Source organism: Lactuca sativa, chromosome 5 (genome assembly GCF_002870075.4).
Source record: "Lactuca sativa cultivar Salinas chromosome 5, Lsat_Salinas_v11, whole genome shotgun sequence".
NCBI classification, from domain to species: domain Eukaryota; kingdom Viridiplantae; phylum Streptophyta; class Magnoliopsida; order Asterales; family Asteraceae; genus Lactuca; species Lactuca sativa.
Genome location: NC_056627.2, coordinates 312,164,902 through 312,178,937, shown reverse-complemented (window position 1 = coordinate 312,178,937; position 14,036 = coordinate 312,164,902). Strand labels below are relative to the sequence as shown.

At 35.3% G+C, this 14,036-nt stretch overlaps 1 protein-coding gene across 1 annotated transcript; it reads right to left on the bottom strand.

The window, feature by feature from the left end:
- Positions 1–343: 343 nt before the first annotated feature.
- Positions 344–2,999, bottom strand: LOC111887930 (mitochondrial succinate-fumarate transporter 1). Its single transcript, XM_023884066.3, has 2 exons — positions 2,392–2,999; positions 344–1,001 (listed from the first exon to the last, which is right to left on the bottom strand). Exons 1-2 carry the CDS (start codon positions 2,803–2,805, stop codon positions 456–458), a joined length of 960 nt encoding a protein of 319 aa, XP_023739834.1. The 5' UTR covers positions 2,806–2,999; the 3' UTR covers positions 344–455.
- Positions 3,000–14,036: the final 11,037 nt, after the last annotated feature.

The following is a 14,036-nucleotide window of genomic DNA, read 5'->3' as shown; positions in this document are numbered from 1 at the left end:
TACAGGTTTATGTACACGTATCATTACATTGTTAAATTTATTAATTCATGTTCTTTTTATATATCTACATTGATATAATTAAATGGCTAATATCATAAAGGGGAAAACTATTTCAGATGTACTGTTTGGTTAATATCATAAAACGAGACAAACTATCTGAGATATTCAGAAAATACCTTTCCATTTAAAAATAATTTGTTACGTATTTATGATATTAACAGTCAACTTTTTTTTTTATTCAGCCAACAACATAGAGTGCATAAATTGATGCTACAACCGACTAGATTTCTTAAAGTACAGTGTCCTAATAAGAAAAAAAAAATTAAAAGTACAACACCATAACTAGAAAATCAAAGTACGTTATTATTTCTAGCAATTAGCTCCATCTTAAAACCAATGTTGGTCTACAAAACCAAAACAAAACTTCCCAAGTTACAAAACCAACACCAAAAAAATCATACGGGTAACGGAATATCATGAACATATTTCTTCTCATAAAACCCCATCACCTGGTCAGCCACCCCCCACATAATCGCCTGACCGGGTGGTATCCTCATCAACCGTGGAACCAAACCCTTCCACAAAGCAAACACCCCTTCTTCACCATAAATCTTTTTAATTGCATCAAACATCCCCTTATAATACTTCCCTTCACCTCCCGATTTACTCTGTGCCATTAGCCTTGTTTTCACAACATCAAAAGGCCCAGTGCAAACGGGGCCCGCAGTGCCTGCTAGGAACCCAGATATCATCGATTGCCAGGGTTGCAAGACTTTTCCATCGCCTTCGTGTTTCCTCCATAACAACCCGTCGAATGTGTTCTTGGCGGTGAACATGACCGCTTGGTTCGTGCCGTTTCGCATTACGGTTGGGGAAGCGCCGGCCCAGAGACCGCGTACGCCTTCCTCACGGATGATTAACCGCCCGCAATGGATTGGACCTTTGTATTTTAGAAGCTCTTGACTTAGTCCCTTTTGTTGTTGTAATCTTATTTTTACAACCTGCGTTAAGTAAAGTTGAAATTTGAGGCGAATTTGAAGGATAAATGGAAGAAATAGCAATGTACTTTTGTCTTTTTTATTGTGTGTGTGTGTGTGTATTATTATAGCATCCTATTTTCTTTTGTTTTTCTATTATGGTATCAAATTTTCGTTTTTTTTTCTTATTAAGTCGTGCTTCGAAAATTTTACCCAATTATAGCGTTGGACTTTCAACTTTTTTTTTCTTGTTGAAGACATTAGATGCTGAAAAATGTACCAATTATAGCTGTCACTATGTTGTATTTTCAATTTTACCCAATTATAGCATTGGACTTTCAACTTTTTTCTTATTACGACATTATACTTTGAAAAAACTACCCGATTATATTAGTGAAAATTGCTTTTTAGTTGGATAACATTGTTATATGGTGGATTTTTTTAAGCCACAATGTTGTAATAGTAAAAAAGTTAATTAGCTGATTTCATCTAAGGCCCTGTTTTTTTTTTCTTATTAACTGTTGTTCACATATAAAGTGTTGTCAGGATAAATGATATATTCTAGAAAATATCAGCAGACTTATGGAAACTGAATGAACAAGTAAATGAGGATATTTTGTAAAAGTTAGGAATCAATCGACGAAAGTCTTGTTTCTATAACTTTCTTTATTAAGTTTTTTTTTTCCATTAAGTCAAAAGGAGACACTCAAACACTCATATATAGTTTATCAAATTAGGTCTTGTCTTATTGAGTCCACTAAGTCAAAAAGAAACAATCCCCGAAATCTTGTTTGGAACTTGAGGAAAATTTAAATGATATTTCTCAAAATGAGTACATTCTTTGTCTATAATAGTATTACAATTAAGTAGATTACTTTTTAAAAGAAGAAAGCTATGACAAACATATTTTATAAACGACTTCAATGGTATTATTATTAGTTTATTACTAGAGAACCAAAAGGTAACTGGTAAAGCATTCATTATATATTTCAGTGTTCTACCTTTTCACTATAATTGTTAAAACAGTACACATTCACTACCTCTAATCGTTGTTTTATATCCCCTAAATAGACTCCATATGATTTAAAACTATAGATCTATGACTACTAAACCCATTACCTTCATCAGGCCATTTCATTCATCCTATTTAGCAAATTGAAGAAGCAGCCAAGCTAAATTATAGTTTTTTTTTTTGTAAATATAAAGCTAAATCCAACGAACCAAATGCCAAACATGCACCATGAAATGGTATTTTAAACTAATTGGGTATGTAGATCTAAGACACATTAGTATAATTGAGCTAATTGGGGAAATTCAAACTGAAGGGCATATAAACAGATTAAAAACCGTTTACAATACTAAAAATTTAGGCAATTGCATGTGTAAAATCGAATGGAGATTCGACTAACCTCACCTCAAATGGGGTAACAATCACGAGAGCTTCAATGACACCAGCACCAAACCCAGAAAGAAACCTCCCACCATCGCTAATCTTTCCGGTGTTGGAATCCTTAAATACCGATTGTAACACGGCATTAGAGAACATCCGTAGGGCATACTTCAATGTCAAGTGGGTGGCAAAGGGTGTCAAACCCTTCCAGAGAGCACGGACGCCTTCGTTTGTGACAGTGGTGCTGCCGCAATGAAGAATACCCTTGTAGTAACCGGCCCGATCCAGTTGTAAACGGGTCTTGATAACATCGATGGGTTGGAGACAAGATGCCTCGACAATTCCACCGAGTGAACCGGATATGGCTTTTACATATGCAGGGATTGCTGGTTTTTTTTGGGTCTGGTTTGATGGGGTTCCATCGAGTTTCTCTGCCATTGGAGAAAGAAAGGGAGAAATTCCTTCCGTATCTCCTTTTACGGCGGTTGGAAAAAGCTCGGGGGTTGGTACGAAGCCTGAATTGTTAAGTCTTTATAAATGTGTTCCGCCCATTCGTCTTTTGACTTCGATTACTATTTACTTGCCATATCATATAAAAAGAAAAGGAGAAAATTACAAATCTAAGTCTTTTTTAAATGAATTTGTAAAAAAAAAAAAAAAAAAAAAAAAACTCCTTATTACAAAAAATAATAGTCATTGAAACTGCTGACTAGTCTGCAGTATAAAAATATTTTTATTTTTATCCTTTTCCCACGAAACCGCAAATGGCTTACGCCATCTATGATGGTTTTCTCTCGTGTCAATTGTGATTTCGATTGTTCTTTTCTCGTATTCCGAAGAACAAAAGCGTAGATAGCTTGGCCTCGCCTACTGTTTCACCTATTGCTTGTTGTTCCGTCCCTTATTTCATTCACGCAATTCATCTGTTATTTCATTCAATGGGGCGAATCAAGCCAAATAACATACAAACTACTAGTCTACTACAAAATAATCAAGGGATAACACTTAACCACGATACAAACAAAATTAAATTGGAAAAAATCTCAAAAAAAAACACAATAATAGAAAATAAGAAAGATATTTGGCTTGATTTAACAACTTAACAATATTCTTATTTTCAAATTTAGTTTTGTTTGTACATTGTTAAGTGTTATTCTTTGATTATGTTGTAGCAGTTTGTATGATATTTGACCATTTGAGCGACATAGCAGGCGAATTGCATAAACAAAATAATAGACGGGGGATAAAACAACAGGCGAGGCCAAGCCATCTGCGGTTTCGTTCTTTGGAATCACAGGAACGAATAACGAACGAAATAACGTTGTTGATACGAGAGGAATGTTGGATTACCTAAGTCATTTGCGGTTCGTAGGAAAAATGAAAAAATTAAATAAAATAAAATTCTTTTTATAGATTACAACGAAACTACAGACGAGGCATGAAACAACATGCGAGTTAGCCTCGTATGCGGTTTCAATGACTAATTTTTTTACTATTTTTTGCAAAGTTATTAAGGAAAAAGACTTGATATTGTTTTTAAAACTCAACCAAATCAACCTTATTGTCCAAAATCTCACTAACACCATGTTCTCCGGTTTCTTTTAAGAAGGGGATGGAAAGAAAATGGGAGGAAAATGTGTATTTGAGATCTTTTAAGGAGAGGAAGGAAATAAAATAGGAGGAAAATTGTATTCTTGAGATTTTTTTAAGGAGGGAAGGAAAGGAAATATAATGAAATGCATTCTCGAGTTTCGTTTAAGAAGGGGAAGAAAATGAATGGAAGGATAGTGGGGCGTTTTCCTTTTAAAATATATCCTCCCACATGGAAATAACTGAGAATGAAAGGGAAAGAAAGGAAATGAAGGGGTTCCCATCAGCTTTAAACTCACAAGGTATAAAATAGTTGAGTATGCCACCTCCTAGTATAGCTAAATGAATACACCTCTCCATAATTATATCTTATTAGGTCCACCTCTCCATCAAACAATATACATGTGAGTTATCATACAAGTACCACACAAAGGGTAATTAGCCTAATTGTACAAGTGAGACATGTCTAGAATACCATCATATCAATTTAACACCTTAAAACCTTAATACCTTACTTACGTACCCCAACTCATTGGGCTATTGAAGTCCAAGATTTCAATGTTATTGGGATCTATACGTGCGTACATTTAGAATCAAAATGAAATAGCCTCATGCAAAACCAAAACTTGATCCAATAACTAAGTCCGATCAATTTTGGGCCTTAGCCCAAGGATTCTTGGCGCAAAACCCTTGTTGGACCAAGACTTCTTCATTGGGCCTTATTGGGCCGATATATTTTCATTAGGCCTTAGGGGGACCGAAAACCTCTTTTGGGCCTCCCATAGGACCGAACCCCCCCCCCCCCCCCCAACTTATCAAAAAGTCAACTCTCCTTTCCCTCTCTCTTGTTCTTGGCCGACCCCCCCCCCCCCCTCTCTTATTTAAGGCCAACACCACAACACACACAAGAAAAAACTTCCATTTCCTCACTTTGCTGTCAAGAAACTCTCCTCCTTTGCTCTCTCGGAATCTCGAGTTTCATCACCACCAAAAGTCGGTTCTAGGCATCTTGGTAAGTTCTATGTTAAACTCAAAGTATTTAATTTCATGTTTATGCTAAGATCCTTCCACTTACACCCTCATTTTTGTGTCTATGACCCTTAGAACATCCACATTTCGAGAATCTCTCAAAGACACAAAGCTAGGCTCGAAAGTTCCTTCTTCTTCCTTCCACACGAAAACTCCAAGGTGAGCTTCATACCCCACTCCTTTTCGTTTTTTTCATACTCTTTGGGGGGGGGGGGGGGGAATACAAGTCAAAATCTCGTTTAACCATTGGATAATTGCATGGACCAAAGTGTTATGTGTTTAACCTTTGGGTATTAGCATGAACATGAAGTTCACCTTATATATATATATATATATATATATATATATATATATATATATATATATATATATATTCATAAAAATCATGATAAATGTGTTTGTTAACATATATATTGCATGAATACTTGTGGATATGAGCTATGCACTAAAAAATAGCAAAAATGAGTGTTGTGTTCAAACATGTATAATCTAAACGTAAACATTAGCTTTCAACAGAAAAGTTATGGTATGTTTAAGGACTGTTTTGACCATCTTAAACTCAATATTTTTCAAAAAAAATGACATGAAAATAGATCAGGTTTATACCTTTCTAAGGACTGCTCGCACGCATTCATACGATTTTTCACCCCCAATGGCGACCTCCCGATGCCAACCGGGAATAACCCCTCACGCAGCTTCCTTCCATCACACGAGGGCCAAAAGAGCTCGGTTTTCTTGATATTCAACTGAAGGCCCAATTGTGGGCCAATAGCCTTAATGATGTCTAAGGCTTTGGCCACCTCCTCAGAATCTCCAATAAGTGTGTCATCATCTAGGTACCATGCATGGAGAAGAAGCTTGCAATTTTCTCTAATATTATGCAAGAGTGGGTGCAACACAAGGGCAAAGAGAAGTGGTCCCAAGGGGTCTCCTTGTTGAACTCCAATAGAAGACCAAACATGTGTGTCCCCTAGATATAACCTTGCTGCTTGACCATATAGGAATTCTACCCACAAGAATATAGAAGGGCACCTCAATCTGACCTCATGAAGTAATGTGGACCTGTCAACAAGGTTAAAGGCATTAAAGAAGTCCACAGTAAGCATGGAAAGAGACCCGTCATTGTGTCGTTCACTCAACACCCTGTTAGCGCTGTGTAATATGGCTTCAGCACCACCCGACACCCTGACCCCGAACTGAAAATCATTGAGATACTCGGCCATTTCTTTACCAACACCTTTCATATCCAGCTTGGAAACCAAACGTGTCCATATAGTTCCTACTGCAATAGGTCGTATTCCCTTGTCAGGTTTTAGAAGCGGGGTAAGAGGAGCAGAGGCAACAAATTCCGCCAAACTCGAAGGGCATATCCCCTAGCCATAAATTAATTACACATGTGATAGCACATAGGAGTTCTTTGGCGATTACTAAACCTTCTCCACAAAGAGCATCTAAAATGTGTTGAGCTCTCAACCCATCTCTCCCACACGAGGTTCCTTTAGGGAATGATTTAATTCCCCCAAGGACATTATCAATATCAACCACAAGGGGAGGTACTGAACATATGGTACTCGACATGGATGGTGGTGGCTTGTGTGGATGCTTATCCTCCAATGCCTTCGTGGTAGCATCCCCGTATGGAGCAACCCCCGAGGAACATAATACTTTCATTGCTGCTGTGAAATGCCCATCAACAACCTTATGGAGACATTGTTTGAAGTTGGCATGACCCCATGTTCTATCCTCCTGAATGTACTCTTCTTTTTTGCCTTGTTGCTCCATCCTTGCATTGTCAACCAAGTTTTTAACAAGCTTGGCCATACCATCTTCTGTACCCCAAGTAGCTAATACGCTTAAGATGTTACAATGTTGCAAGGACTTCTTGTTCCCATACATACTTTCTTGTCTATTCTTGGGTCTGAACACCTGAAGAGTACACCTAGGAAGAATTAACAATGTAACCCAAGCTTCAATGGACCCGAGATGAGCAACAACCTTGGAAATGGCTGCTTTCAAAGCCTGAGAGAAATCCATACAACAATTATGAGGGATGCTTTTGATAGTGGTGATAGGTAGCTTAAACACAAGATCAAGGAGCTGAGCATCCAACACCACCCCCTCATTGAGGTTGGCATCCGGTTCATTGGGTGGCGGCTTTTGAATACCAACAATATGTTCGCTCATGTTATCAACATCACCATTAAATTTAACAAGACCACCTGAGTGCCGACACGAGCGGCTTAGGGCATGGAGACTCATATAATCCCCACATATCCATTGACCAAACTCCTTCAATGTTGCTGCCACTGACATAAACACTCCAAGGTCTAAAGAAATAGCATCTCGCAACACAGCTCTACGCTCATCCGTAGAAAGGTGCAAACTCTTGATATGATAAATCATACGAGATATCCCCTTACCACCCACTTCATCGTTCGGGCAACAATGAAACCCCCGAAAAGGACACGGCTAAGTTCCGCTTGCATATGAATGAGAAGACGTCATAAACACATAAACAAATCTTACTAAAGCCTCAAGGGAAGGCTCGGAAAGAGAAGCAAAAATCCAAAGAAAAGAGTGACACTCCAACAAAAGGTTAGAGTGCATAATGAAAAACCACCCCGGAAGAGTCTCTACATCTTTTTGGGTCCTAATATGGCTGCAACACTTGAAAAAAGTCCTTTAGACATTTTATCGAACACCTGGCGGGCAGAAAAATAAAAGTATGATTTGCTCTAATAAGGCTTGAGAATTTAACCCATATATAATCCCCTTTAGTGAGTAATTCTTTCAACAAAAAGGGCATTGAAGAACATACAACTCAAGGATCTATCTTAGTATCTCACATAGCATTTTCCAAAGCAAAACTCTTTATGTGATTAAGATGGAGTAAGTAAATAGCAGTATAGCCGTTTATGGAACTAATGCTATAAACATAGGAACAAATCTTTAATAACTCATTTTCTATCGGAACAAATCTCCAAATTAGAAGAAAGTCATTAATGAAACTTTAATTTAATAATCTTAAATTAGAAGAAAGTCATTAATGAGATTGATATGCATTTATTATTAGATTTAAATAATATGTGGAATTTAATAAAATAGAAAAACCATAAAATGACATGTGGAATGAAGATTAATTTAAAATAACCATAAAATTACATGTGGCAAAATGAATAAGAATGTGACATGTAGCAAAAGGATCTTTATTTATTAGAGTAGATGTGTGTGTGTTTGCATACAAATGTATTTATAGTAAAATAGGTGTTTGTATACATTTTTTTGTAAAATACATGTTTGTAAACATTTTTTTTTATAAAAACATATTTGTATATATTTATGTACTTAGTAAATACACATTTTTATAAACAGGTATTTCATGTACAAAAAAAAAAATAAAGAAGTTTTTTAATAGAAAATATAAGATTTTTTTATGTGAAAATATGTTTTTTTATAAATATGTTTTTATAAAGAAAAAACATATTCAATTTTTTTTTGAGAAATCAAGTAGTAAAAACACATTAACACCTGATTATAATTATTGCTGACATTAATGATGAAATTAATTAGTTTACATAAAAAGAGAATTATAATTATGGACATCATTTAATATACATATAATTATGAACATCATTTAATATCTGTCTGTATTTAATTAAATAATTATTTAATTTTACAAAATTCTTATTGGTGCAATCTAGCACACAATAAATATAAGAAACACATTAACGTATCGTATATATATATATATATATATATATATATATATATATATATATACACACACACACACACACGCCCAAATACTTAATTTAATGATAATTAATTTATTTAAAAATTAAAAATGTTATATTTAAATTAGATTATAACTAAATTACTTAAATACTCATTTGCAATTCTTTCCATAATCAATATCCATATTCACCATATGGTTATTAACACCTAATTACTTTTGCTTCATATTATGTGTAATTTGATGGGTTTTAAGCAAAACATCAACCCTATGGTGTACATGCAAACCCTAATAGCTTTTGGATCTAGTTTGTTTAATGAACATGCAATTGAATATCCAAAGCTATAAACCCTAGATCTATCAAATAAGAACTGAAATAAGGGTTTAGTAATTACCTTTGATTGTTATATAGCAAGAACAATCAATTCCTTGCTTTGATTGGCATCAGAAAGCTTAGTGCCTCAAGTGTTGCACCTCTAATGGAGTCACAAACACCACTAAGCAACTTGGATGAAGATGAGAAGAGAGGAGGCTGCCCAAAATGTCTAGAAACCCTAAAGGAACTCTTTTCACGTTTTTGGGGGATAGGGGCCCTTTATATACATGTAGGCTATTAGGGTTTTCAACTAGGAAACCCTAATCTGGCTGCTTAAGCCCTAAGCAGCCCATGGACTCCTTTAACATATCCATTGGACGATTTCTAATGGGCTTCCCATAGAATTCGTCCAACCTATATATTATTAGGTGATCCATAGCCCAATAATAATTATCTTATAATTACAACTTCAGTCCCTAAAGTTTAATTAATCTCTTTTAGCCACAAAATTAATTTTTAATTAATTCTTGACTAATATTAATTAACCAATATGATTTCTCCTTTAATATATTATTCTCATAATATATTAATAAATCATAATTAAACCTTTCTCTCCTTAATTCATCCTACATATTGCTATGGCGAAGGCAACCCAAAAGGACCATGTTCATAATCGGGTCAAGTACATACCAAAATAGTTATGGACTTAGACACTAATCCAATAGTATCCCACTTGGATAAGTCTAATAACTATTTTTCATATGACTTCAGAACCTGATCAGCAATCGTAGCTTTCAAAAGTCGTTGTCAACTCTTATCTTATCAGATAGCCTGTCCTTTAGATAAGGGATTATATATTCCTCTATTCTCAAGATATCGCATAGACATAAGACATGAATTTTAATCATTCTCTCTATATTGTTTCCCGACTTCCGATTTATGACGACAGACAACATACTACAATTCAACACATCAACTTAGTCCCGGCTTGGCCAAGCGCTTAGGTGCATCACCAAATCATCGAGGGGCCCACATATATTGCTTTTATCCCACTTTGGGTAAAAGGAATGGATAAACCTCAACTCAAATGCTCACTTGCATTTACTGATCGAATCACACACAACAATAAGTTTTATAACACCAAGTTACTGGTGCGTTTACTTATTATCAATGTGCAACCGACCAAAAAATAACAACTCACACGTCTTGGTTTCAAGAGTATACAATATTATCGTCTCACTAATCACTCGTGATAAACCCATGAAGTGATCTAAGCGAGCGTGGGTTTAATCCAATACTCTAATCTTATCAAAGCACTCATGAACTTGATGGTTTTTGGTCCTAAGAACATCCTATGTGCTCATACAAACGCTAATGCTTGGATCTAGGTTTCTCTATTATACATGCAAGTTATCCAAGACTATAAACCCTAATTCTAGCATTCAAGTAATCATATTAACATAAGAATAGGTTTAAGATGTTACCTTGATTGTTATGTAGCAATAACAATCCCAAATCTCCTGGTATTGACTTTAGAAAGCCTAGAGTCACAAATGTCACTCCTCTAATGGTTCACAAACACCATAAGCAAGAGGATGAAGAGGAGAGAGGTTAGAGGCTTCCCAAAAACGTGTGAAACCCTAGAACAAGTCTTGGCCACGTTTTTGGTCCTTAAGGGGTCTATATATAGTGAGGCTATTAGGGTTATCTAACAAGGAAACCCTAATTTGGATGCTTAAGCCCTAAGCAACCCATGGATCCTTTTCCTTAAGGCCTTGGGCGATTTCTTATGGGCTTCCCCATAGAATTCGTCCACTCCTTAATACAAGGCAATCCATGGCCCAAATTGCAATTATCTTATAATTACAATTTCAGTCCCTTAAGTTTAATTAATCTCTTTTAGTCACAAAACTAATTACCAATTAATTATTGACTAATATTAATTAAACAATATGATTTCTCCTTTAATATATTATTCCCATAATATATTAATGAATCATATTTAATCCTTTCTCTCCATAATTCATCCTATCAAGTTGCTTTGGTGAAGGCAACCCAAAAGGACCATGCACCATCGGGTCAAGTACATACCAAAATAGTTATGGACTTAGACACTAATCCAACAGTCTCCCACTTGGATAAGTCTAATAACTATTCTGCGTATGACTTCAGATCCCGATCTGCAATCGTAGCTTTCCAAAGCTGCTGTTAACTCTGATCCTATCAGATACGCGTGTCCTTTAGATAAGGGATCATATATTCCTCCATTCTAGATATCATATGAGATATGATTTCAAATCATTCTCTTTGTACTATATCTCGATTCCCAATTTATGACGACTGACTAATTGAACAAATCAAATTAGCCCTAGCACGGCCGATCATTTACGTTTGTCATCACTAAATCATCGGGGGGCCCAAAGATATCGCTTTTATCCTACTTTGGATAAAAGGAACGGATAAACTTCGATACAATGCTTGCTTGCACTTACTCACCAAATCACACACAACAATATGTTTTATAACACCAAGTTACTAGTGCATTTACATATTATCAATGTGCAACCGATTTGCAAGATACAACTCACACATCTCAGTTTCAAGAATATAAGATGTTATCGTCTCATCAATCACTCGTGACACAATCCATGGAGTGATCTAAGTGAGCGTGGGTTTAATCCAATGCTCAAATCATATTCATAAGCACTCATGAATGTTGCAGCAAACATTTGCTTATGTCTAATACACTTTAGACAATCCACACACTAATTCACGACAATCTTCTTTCATATCTACTTCCAACATATGAACGACTGTGGCCCGTTTGAATAATTTGACTGTTCTTAACCAATTAAATTTTTCTGGAAGTCAAAACATGCAAAGTGAAACACAAGAATAATACTAATCCTATATGGCCTCAAACCTTTGAGTATAAATAAAACACCTTTTATTTATCACCATATCGATTACTCATTATTTGTTGTTTCGGGTAATCAACTTCTTACTTGAATTATTACACTTGTCCCATGCTCTTAGCATGCACACAATGTTTACCTATGGTTCTTACTTTGTGAAATAGACCAAATTGAGCACATTTCCAATAATTCTCATTTCACAACCCCAAATCATTTTTCATAAGTGAAAGAATATCAAATTCTTACTACTTATAGAATATGCTAGATTCTAACATTCTATGCAACTATCCTTTCGTAATGTCACTGCACCAAAGTCACAAAGACTATTGCCAATGATATTACAAAGTCTTCTATTGGAGATTGTTACAAGACAATTCCTTAGATATGATGTCTCTCACTCAAAGTACATTCCTTTGAACATCCTTTTGCATAAAAGTTTCTAATCTAGACATAGATTTTTCAATATTCAATTTCTAATATGGATACATTTCCATATTTTCCATATGACAACTTATTCTTAATAGAATCTTATCTATTCATAATAATGTCGATATGGTCCATCCAATATGGAAACATTTCCATATTTTCCAATACTATACTTCCAACTACTCATAAGCGACCAATCCTCGGCGAACTTTGGATTGTCCTTTGATAGTTGTTTAATTATCTTAGTCAAAACCGATTCTTGTCCTTTTTCCCTCTAAATGCGCTTAGACATTTGGAAAATTTTAGAATGGTCAAATATTATAGCATTTGCAATCAATCCTATACCCGATGCGTATGGGACACGATGCATAATGTCTTACACAAAGATTCGATACCTTATCAATCTTCTGCCATAATATTTTATGTGCTATGTTCTCAAAATTCGAACTATAAAGAGGAATGTCGTAATCATAATCGAAATTTTAAGAACACACTATGTACCTTTGACCAAATTTATTAACATTTCTCAACCTAAGCCTTTAGACTTGAAATGAAGCATAATATTCTCTCCCTTAATTATAGCAAAACAACTATTCCATCCTTACAACTTTGCAAAGAATGACTCTTGTTTTCTATAATTAATATTGCCAACTTGCAATACATTCCTTAATAATCATACAATCATAACATTTATGCTCCCACTATCATGATGATTATTATAAACATAACACCTATGCTCTCTCTAGCTTTGACATGTATTCAGAAACAGCTTAACTTTCAGAAAAACAATGCTTATTGAATTTCTTAAGTCCATATTTCTAATACTTGATGCTTTGATAATCTTTTATCAAGGCCTCTTAAACTTATACACATTTGCCTTAGATAATTCATATGTGTGTCTAAACAATTAAGACTAATTGCCAAACCTTACAATTCAAATCATGGAAAGGGATACCGTAACCATAATCGAATTCGAGAATGCAGTTTTACAATCACTATCTTCATAAAATCTTTCTTAGTGAAAGTATTTCCTCACAATCATTTTCATGAAGAAGGAAATCTTATGACACTTAGATTTAAACTGTGTATGTGTTCCTATCCATGTGAATTTGTTAAAACCAAAGTTTACGACAAATTCAAACTCATATGGATCGAACTTTCTTAATCTTGATTTCTTGCCTTATGGTAGCACAACTGCCCACCATTTCTTCCAAGTAGTTAAGCAGCTCACCTTTTCTTATCAATGTACTTTCCATTGATCAAGGTCCTTGCCTTTTATGCATTCAAATGAAAACTCATAGGACTCACATGCATAATTAACTCGATTGGATTGGCACAAAAACAAAATAATGTCAACATGACAGGTTGTAAACCTCAACTCGTGTGCTAGTGATGATCGATAAGGTCTATTTTTATTTGTTCTTGAAACCTTTCAAGACCATTAAGACTCCCACTGACTCCTTGACATATAAGATTCTCACTACAAGAAAAAAGGCCTTTTACGACGCTCATTGCGCGTCGTAAAAGGCTCAGACGACGCGCAAATGCGCGTCAAGGAAGGCCCTGTCATAAAGAAAGACGATGCGCTTTTGCGCGTCGTCTATAGACGACGTGCATTTACGACGCTCATTTACGACGCGCGTTTACGACACGCAATGCG